This window comes from Ischnura elegans, chromosome 3 (genome assembly GCF_921293095.1).
Source record: "Ischnura elegans chromosome 3, ioIscEleg1.1, whole genome shotgun sequence".
NCBI classification, from domain to species: Eukaryota; Metazoa; Arthropoda; class Insecta; order Odonata; family Coenagrionidae; genus Ischnura; species Ischnura elegans.
In genome coordinates, this window is record NC_060248.1 from 137937915 (window position 1) to 137946961 (window position 9047).

Consider the following 9047-nt stretch of genomic DNA (forward strand, 5'->3'; position numbering starts at 1 on the left):
TCCAAAAGGGTAGATATATATCAACAGCTTCATTTCATTTACTTCAGTCCATTTATAATTCCATAAACAATAAGGAAACCATCATTGATCTATTTCATGACCTGTCAAAGGGATATGAGTCACCAGTTAACCTAGGGACACTTACGAAAAACTGAGGGAAATGGGTTTAAGTGGGGTGGTGTCAGAATGGATTATGTCATTCATTTCTAATAGGAAGGAGTATGTAAAATTAAAGTACCACCTTACGGATGGTAATGTTTGCACCTTTAAGTCCCAGCCACTAAACATCACCAAGGGTGTCCAATAAAAGACCTATTCTAGACCCTTTGTTATTCCTATTCTAAGCCAATGACTTGCCTAGTAAGATTAGTATAGGCAATTTAGTTACCTATGCTGATGATACAAATCACAACTCAGTACCTCCTCTCTAAAGTTAATTGATTCTGCTGCAGACCAGGCTACAACGAAAATGGTAAACAGGGGACCCCAAAACAATATTTTACTGAATGAATTTCACTACAACTCCTTAACTTATTATTCATCCATAGCAAACCACCCATAGGATTGAATATCCAACAATCAAAATTAATTATACACTGGTCAGTTAGCAAAGAAATAAAATTTCTTGGTATAATCTTAGCAGAAATCCTGGACTGGTTGTCACATTAAAATTTTGTAAGCATCTACATTCTAGGATTTACTTATTAAAAAAATGCATGGAACTGCATCCCCCAGCATTTTGTTAACTGTTTATTATGCATACATACCTACATTCTATGACTATATTTGGTATTTCATGTTGAAAAAATACTTCTCCAGAAACTCTCTCTGTAACTCCAGAAAAGGGAAGAATAATTGCCAGAATTATAAAATGGGTGGGCCTACCCTCGAGTTAACATGGATAAATATGAAAGACAAAATATAGTTTAAGGCATTTCTTTATTGACCTTACACTAATGGCAACCCTTTCCTAACATGCCAATCATTTAAATATTGAACGTTATATTTTAATTTTACAAATCGAAGTTTAACTTAGAATTCGATTCTAAAAATTGCCCTCATGAAATTTAAATTATTGACTCCCTCATGTTTACTGATCTTGGATTCTGTAATATTTGTCAAATCCCTTCCTGAACTATGTACCCTAAACGATCAAGAAGAACATCAATACTACCTTCCCCAACAGGTTAAATAACAACCAATGTGGATGATATACATGCAGAATTGTTGAAAAATTAAGGTAATAACGTGAAAGACTGATTATTTGAAGCAGTATATTAATTAGAAACATTAAGGCAGAAGGTTTCACGCAATGCAGACCCATTAGCATACCTTAAGTAGGAAATGGAATTAAGTAGTTAAATCAAGTTATATCAGGGCAGACTTGGTAGAACTTATACATAATATCTTGAATAATTAGCGAAATAATTTCCATCACAGATGTCACGTGAATGAAATAAATAACTACTTAAAAATAAATGAAGAGAAGAACTCAATTCCTGATAAGGAGAAGTAAGCAGAAGTGAATCATGCAGAATGGAGAGGGAAATAAGTAATCCAGGGTTGGACTGGAAAAGTGGCCAACGAATAATTCATTCTGAAACAAGGAATACATGAAGGTAACTATTGAATATCTCAAACATGGCAACCTGAGGGTGTTAGATTCAATACTTTTTAAACCAAATTTGTCTTGTCAGCATCACAATAGGTTCCTTTTCATAAGGAAATAAATGTATCTAAGTAATTCAACAGCAGAAACAAGCGTATATGGTCTAAATCACTTTTTATGGCTAGACTTGAACCTTCCCTTCAACTCAAATCATTAACACCTTACCTGCCAGCATACTTGCAAACAAGAGGCTTACATCTACATATGTAATATCCTGCAAGCCAACTTCGGGTGTTTGGCAGGGGGATAAGCTTATGAAGACTGCATTTAGGAAATGATTAGGAAGAGAAATAGTATGATTATGCATGTACCAATAATAAACGAAAACATTTCTTCTATGAAAATATCTAGCATTTATTTACAGAATTTTCAAAGTCCAGTACTTTAATTTTGGTCCTCTAAAAAGGCGTTCATTAAAACATTATTAATATCGCAAATTGCCTTTTTTCTCACAATAGCATTATCTAATTTGTCTAGCTCCATGCCAACGAAGAGGCCAAAGTGCTCATTAGAGGTGTGTCTTCTTTTTGTATCTTCAAGGGCACTAGAGGCTCGCTCCAGGAACTGTCTAATATCTGGTTCTTGGCCCCTCTTCTTTGCCATACGGGCTGACCCAGTAGTGGGTGTATCCACCTTGTCCAAGGCCACAAAATCTGTTGCTTGCCCCTCTGATGATGAACTCATTTCCGCTACCACACAGCTACCGTTGTCAAAGGGTGATATAACTGGGCTCTAAAGCAAATGAAAAGAGATCATACTTGAATTCACTGAACCAGAGAAAAATAAATGGATGCAACTGAACACCACAATAAAGAGTAGGAAAAATCATTTAAAGGCATTACAGCCCTTCAACATGGTAATGATCAATTATATCAACCACATGTAATGTTGATAGATAAATATAAATATAATGACCATCTGCTGACACTAACAACTAGCCTCAATCAGGAATTCAGTAGTATAAGTTGCCAGACTAATCTGAGGGATACCAACAAACTGCAGAGAATAAGTGATGACATTGGGACAATAAGTGCATGACAAAGATACAAGGTTCAAGGATTAAACTTGGTGATCTGGTAGGTTTTGGGGCACTTAACTGAAAATTTTTGGCATAATATCAAGTACACAGATATAAGACAGATATCAATAGTGACTGATGCACAATAAATGTTTAACAATGTCAGACACAGTCATGAGGATAGAATGAAATTGGTCCAGGACTGAGATATGGTCCATTGGGGGAAGCTGAACTCTGACTACCAAACAAGAATGCATCCAGGGGGAGAGATCATACTTGAATTCACTGAACCTCAGGAAAATAAATGCCCTGCCCCCCTACCAACATGGAAAATGTTTCATTGTGAATTTATTGTATGACATTATGTACCACCTCCCTCCACAATTGTTCAAAATTAATTTTTCAAACATATATATATATATTTTTTTTAAATAATTTCCACTTTTCTCCCTTCCTTCATTGGTTCTAACCCCTTCCCTCATGAATTAGAATTCAGGAAGCTATTCCCATCCAGTTTTAAGCCGGAAATGCCCTTTTACCCAAAAGATTGTGTAGTCTAGATTTAGAGCAGGAAGATCAACAGAAGACAGTACTTCCACAGTTTAAATTGCAGATAAGTTAAGTAAACTTTTCAACATACACAGTACTGTTGGACCTCGAAAAAGCTTGTTATAATATTCCAATAGTAAACACAGTGGGAAGTGGAAATTACTGAAACCAACATAAATGCAATGAAAGCACAGGAGAGGTTTACATGAAAGTAGCACTGCTAACATAAATGTATGTCTGCACACAAATTACAGATGGAATTAATTAACAAAGGGGAAGTCACATCTTAGTCCCTCCTTACTGAATTAGAATATGGCAATGCAAAGCACAGGTCATAGGGTGGTAAAGAAAATATAGTAACCTGTCGTTGCTTGTTACAGAAAACTTTTTTCGTGCTCGTCATTTCAGATAAAGGGTTTCAGCCCTTGGGTTTCAGATAGAGAGGGAATATGGGAAGCTGAGAAATGAATAGAAATGAATGAGGATCAATGTAAATAGAGAAATGGAAGCTAATCATGGGAAGACAACATATTTTTTTAATATCCACTGTATGAACGTATATAAAATCTAATTTCACTGAAAGTCATGAATGGGACACTTAGTTCAATGACTACTCACCTCACAGCTGCTTGTAGACCCATTGTCATTACCCACTTCAACTAGGTTTGAGACACTCTGCCTGGGCATACTGTGCCTCTCCAAGAATTGCAATGCATTATAGCACCACAATGTGGGCTTGGGGATGTCATCCAGGCCAGCTCCACTTTTCTTCCCCTTCCTCATCTTATTTCTTTCAGCCATAAATTGGGTCCGGAGACCATTAATTTTGGCCCTAATATCTTCCTGGGATGTCCCGGGTCGCACCTGAGAGTAAAAACAGGCAGCATTCATAATTTGAACAAAACTCAAGAGGCGATATCGAAGAAGAAATTGCTTCACAATTAAATGTAAACATTTTAATGTAAAGAGACTTAAAGAGTTACTACATACTAACAGTCATGGAGAGGGACGATTGGCGATGGTCGCCCACACCTGATAATGCTAACGAAAAGCGAATATTATTCTATAACAATTTTAAATATCACAGTCTTACTTATGACTAGTTCTTTTAGGCATGGAGTTAATTTCCACCTAACAATAAGTAGGATGTTTATATACGATTAACCCGGGAAAACTTTTGATATTATAAGCTTTAAAGTTCAATTAAAAGGAATCACAAAAGAGAAACAAAACACCCGGCGGGGAAACTCTTAGGAGAATGATTCTGTAATTAATCTCAGATTTTTCCACTAGAATCGATTGCTAAAGTCCTTCCGTGCAAAGAAAATGTAACCGTCAACGCCAAAAACAAAACGAAAAAAAAAACGAATTCTGTAATAGATCGCAGGATCACAGTACAAGTATTATCCACATTAACGAAAGTACCAAACTTATCACCGTTATTAACAGTCACTTATTAACATTCAAAGTTTGCATGTTTCAAGAACCAAGTTTTCTATAAAAAGGAAACCCAGGATACGTAGAGTTTTATAAATGCAGTTAGCATTTTGAGTTCAGCATTACAGATGAACTACATCCAATTTTTGTAACGAAATATTTAATAAATTTATCAACATCCCCCAACCGAGCATCAGTTATGATGCAAAACTCGTCTGAATTGGTGAAATGAACCTACACCTCAAGGAATAGTGAATCCATTAAGATAACAAAGGTTTAAAATACACGTGGTCCGTAGGGAAAAACATCACCATCGACCCCAAAAAATATAAGTATTCATTAGCCATTCTTAACGCTAAACACATCACCGCTGCACATTTTACGGATTTCGCACGAAGAAATTTCGTCTGAGAGGACTACCAAATTAAAATGTTTGTCGTTCACACGTAGCGTAAAATCGTCAACTTCAATGCATTGAAAGATATAATACTGAAATAATTTACTTACATCTGCTATAAAAGCAGCCATCTCCTTCAGGGCAGTATTCCTCTTCTCCTTGTTGTGGTAGTCAGGGGATGATACCTCATAGAGGCACCTATTTTCTTCGTATGCAGTAATTAGAAGCTCCACTGCTTGCCTACTCCAGGAGGCCATGTTGATCGTTGTAATGCGGGACGATGAGCAGGAGAAGCAAGTGGCATTCTGGGAGGGCCAATGGTCGCTCGCTATTGGCTGAGAGACTTCAAACTGATTCAATATTCGAGAATTTTTAGAACCGTTCAAGACAAGAGAAATTTGATTGCGAAGAAGCCTTCAAAGAGGTTTCAAGACAGCATGGCCGCTATCATGACGTTTCAATGACGTCATGTCCATTCGAGAAACCTTGATCAATGAATCTTGCTCAGAATTTGAAGCAAAATTTGACCGTGTGAAACCGGCTTAAGAAAACATCCCCTCTCCCTCCACTGCACAACCACGCATTCAACTAATCCCTCGCTGTTCCTCCTCGCGTATTTTCCTTGGCTGGGTGAGGCGAGGCAGGAGACTTCGGCTGCTTTGGTGTCGCGACGCTTCGTGTCCCGTGCGCCTTGTACAAACAACCAATGCGCTCATCTCCACGCTCGCTGCAACTTCCACCCCCCCTCTCTCTTTGACGTTGCGTTGCGTCATTCGCGTTGCCCCACTCCGCCCTCCTTGCCTTGGCATTCCTCAACGGGCGAAAATAGAGCATCGACTGAAGTTCGGTTGCAGGAATATTTTAATGGAGGATTCTCCAATCGGACTCTGAAGATGTATCCACCCACCACTAATTTAAGTAGGTAGGTACACCTATGTTACCACCCGCGGCGCTGACGGACAAAGCGATCCAAATTCCATGCAGAGTAAGCTATAATTAGGACTTTTAACCGGAATTCATGTTCGTGATGGTGTGATCGATCAAATTCGTAAAATGTTAAATTCTATTTTTCTTGATTTTAATTATTATAGAATATGACTAATAGGATCGTTTTAACATCATCGCCGCGATGCGGACAGGTTTGAAATCCGTTTATATTAAACCCCAAGTGGCAACCTTATTTGGCACATTATGTAGCGTCCTCTATACAGTCGCTTTGTTTGATTGATTGAAATGCTGCGGTTAGAACGCCATACCAGTTTCCATGACGACTAATATCACTTTTGACCATAGGCGTCTATATTAAACTTCGCAAAACCGGCTCATTAGGTGTGCAGCGAGAAATGTTACGAAGTCAATTATAAAAAAAATTGACCTGAAGGTGAACAATGGGGTGAATTAGTATTGAGTCCCACCTAGCATTTATTAACCGCTAGTCCTCTTCCGTCCGGAAAAGAACTATTTCGTACACCTATCTGTTTGGCATGATATCTCTCTTAACTCATCGTTTCCTTCGGATCTAGAAACATGTATGTGCACTATGCATCACTCGTAGTCTTCGAGTCATTATTGACTCCCATTTATGTGCAAGTTTGTAAGCTATAGGGTTGTTTCCTTCATCAAAGAAAACGAAAGGCATTGATTGCGATGCGTTACCCACCATTAGTGTATTCATGATGTACAAATTATTTGTTTTAGACATCCCAGTTTAGACGAATGGCAATGGTCAATTTTAACCGCATTTGAAAAATGCTAGATTGGCGCCCAAGCGATGCTACTCCACGTGACGTCACAGGGACCTAGTTTCTACACGAGAGGATAGGAGTTTCACATCGTCTGAGGTTACCAATGCATGTATGAGGCACAGAGCTCAGGGAAACATGTCTTAATAATCACCTGTTAAAACTGGCTAAGGTCGGAAAGTTTTCTTCGCTTGATAAGGTATAAATAATCCTTATTTAAGGCAAGCGCTACCAGCTAGCATGGTACTCTGCTACCTGCTAGCATCCTGCGTCGTAAAAGCGCTCAGAGCCTCACCCAAAGGTCTCCTCACATGGCGGCAGCGGGAACCAGAATGATGTCACACGGGGTTCTCAAAGCATTCTTACTTAGCCGTCGTGTTTTCGCGCGATTGAAAATTTTCACTTTTCATTTAATCGCGAATAATAGATGTCGTTATCTAAAAATCTAAAAGCGTGAAATACGTACTCCAGGAGTAAGAGTCTTTCGATTTGGGCAATAAAAATAGTAGGAAATGTGTAAAATTCTATTTTCGCTGGAAATTTGAAGTTAACATTAGGACTCTTTAGGGAATAGTTATATCAATTTCCTAATTTTTGCAGGATACGTTGTTTGGAGAAAAGCGCTGGTCTGTCACCGATGCTGAAGTAGTTCAGTGGCGGCAGTGTTAACCAAATAACCACCCTAGGTCGGGCTAGGACTATCAAACTTCGCATTAGTTTAGCATTATATTCGTTATATTGTTGGTATTTATAGGAGATTGCCCTCTCCGCCAGCTAAATCGGTAAATAATAATTTATAAAGCATTATTCTCAGGGCTTGGGCCTTCAAATGTAATTGCTTTGCCTGATGTGTTGGATAATGGAAACGAAATGAAGAAGCTCTTTCTCTAGCATTGAAAGAGACTCATTTACATCTATTTTTATGACTTAAATGAAATATGCGTTAACCTAGCCATCTTTTTCTCTCTTTTATGGCGATCTTCTGGATGTTTATGAATTTCAGGAAGTATCTACCATTATATTTTCCGGCTTAATTTCCTCTATCTCATATTTGTAGCTCAAGATGTTTGCTTTCAATCTCTGAAATTTGCTCTAACTCGTGGTGTATGATCCTTGGAATCAGTGTTCCCATTATGGCGAGTTCGAAAGGCATCAGTGAGGAGATAAGAAGCTTGCAGAGAAGGGGATCGCAAAAGGAGACAACGGGGAGTGTCTCAAGTGTTGATTAGTTTGAGTGTGTACTCTCACACTCTCCCTCTTAAGTTTGATTGTTGAAACAGAGCGACGAGAGAGCAATACATAAACGCTCAGTCGCGGATGCGAGGAAGTCAGTTTCGCGTAATTCGAGTAGCCTGGAGGAGGGGGTGTTGGTGAATGGGGTTTCAGTTCGCCTTGGAGATATGGCGATGCATTGTTAAACATTATTATATTATGATGTATTCCGAATCCGATGTTGACTGTTGGCCTATATGATTATCCGATATTATTCAGTCACGATATTTTTATCGGTCCGATTCGGTAAATTCGCCTCCCGATATAATATCAGTGTGCATCAACTGATTTAAACAGCGCGCCGGATAAAAAATCACCTTCCGACGATGTATCTAGGGTAAAAATCGCCTCCTTATAAAGTATCACAACGTGTCATCCGAAAATATATACGGAGCCCTATAAAAATGTGAGCCGAATTTTAATCGGGTATTATTTTTGCATTGGGTTTAATGTTTTTGTCTGCTCCGGCATAAATGTCCCGATATTTGATATCAATACAGCCTAATATTGGTATTATAATTATAGTAATGTAATATTGAATTTTCAATGCAAACCATTCTAGTTTTCAGAGATAATGATAATGGATCGGTTTCGATCGAATGATTACTCATAAAGGAAATTTTAAGAAAAACATAACTAGTATAGTAATATTTTGCATTCGTCGAGAATTTCCCGGCATACCTGCTCGACATCTACTCTCTAAGTAGCGTGCTTGAACTTTCGACATGAATTTTAATTTTTGCAACAGAATATAAAAGATACATTTGCTAGGTATTATTACTAATTAACTTAAATGAATACCGTCTTAGAAAAATAGCCAATTTTAAGGTAGGCATCATTCCATGAAATTTATAAGATTGTTATTTCGATACCTTACTCGTCATCATAACCTTGAACAGTTTGGAGTAAAAGTTAAAACCTATCAAAGATTCCTTCCTCAACTCTATTTCTTGAAGCTGCGTA

General features: G+C 38.0%; 1 protein-coding gene across 1 annotated transcript; it reads right to left on the reverse strand.

Annotated features, from left to right (window-relative positions):
• Nucleotides 1-2004: 2004 nt before the first annotated feature.
• On the reverse strand, nt 2005-5604 carry LOC124155151. The gene is made up of 3 exons (XM_046528868.1): nt 5181-5604; nt 3855-4100; nt 2005-2401 (listed from the first exon to the last, which is right to left on the reverse strand). The coding sequence occupies exons 1-3, from the start codon at nt 5325-5327 to the stop codon at nt 2054-2056; spliced, it is 741 nt and encodes a 246-aa protein (XP_046384824.1). The 5' UTR covers nt 5328-5604; the 3' UTR covers nt 2005-2053.
• Nucleotides 5605-9047: the final 3443 nt, after the last annotated feature.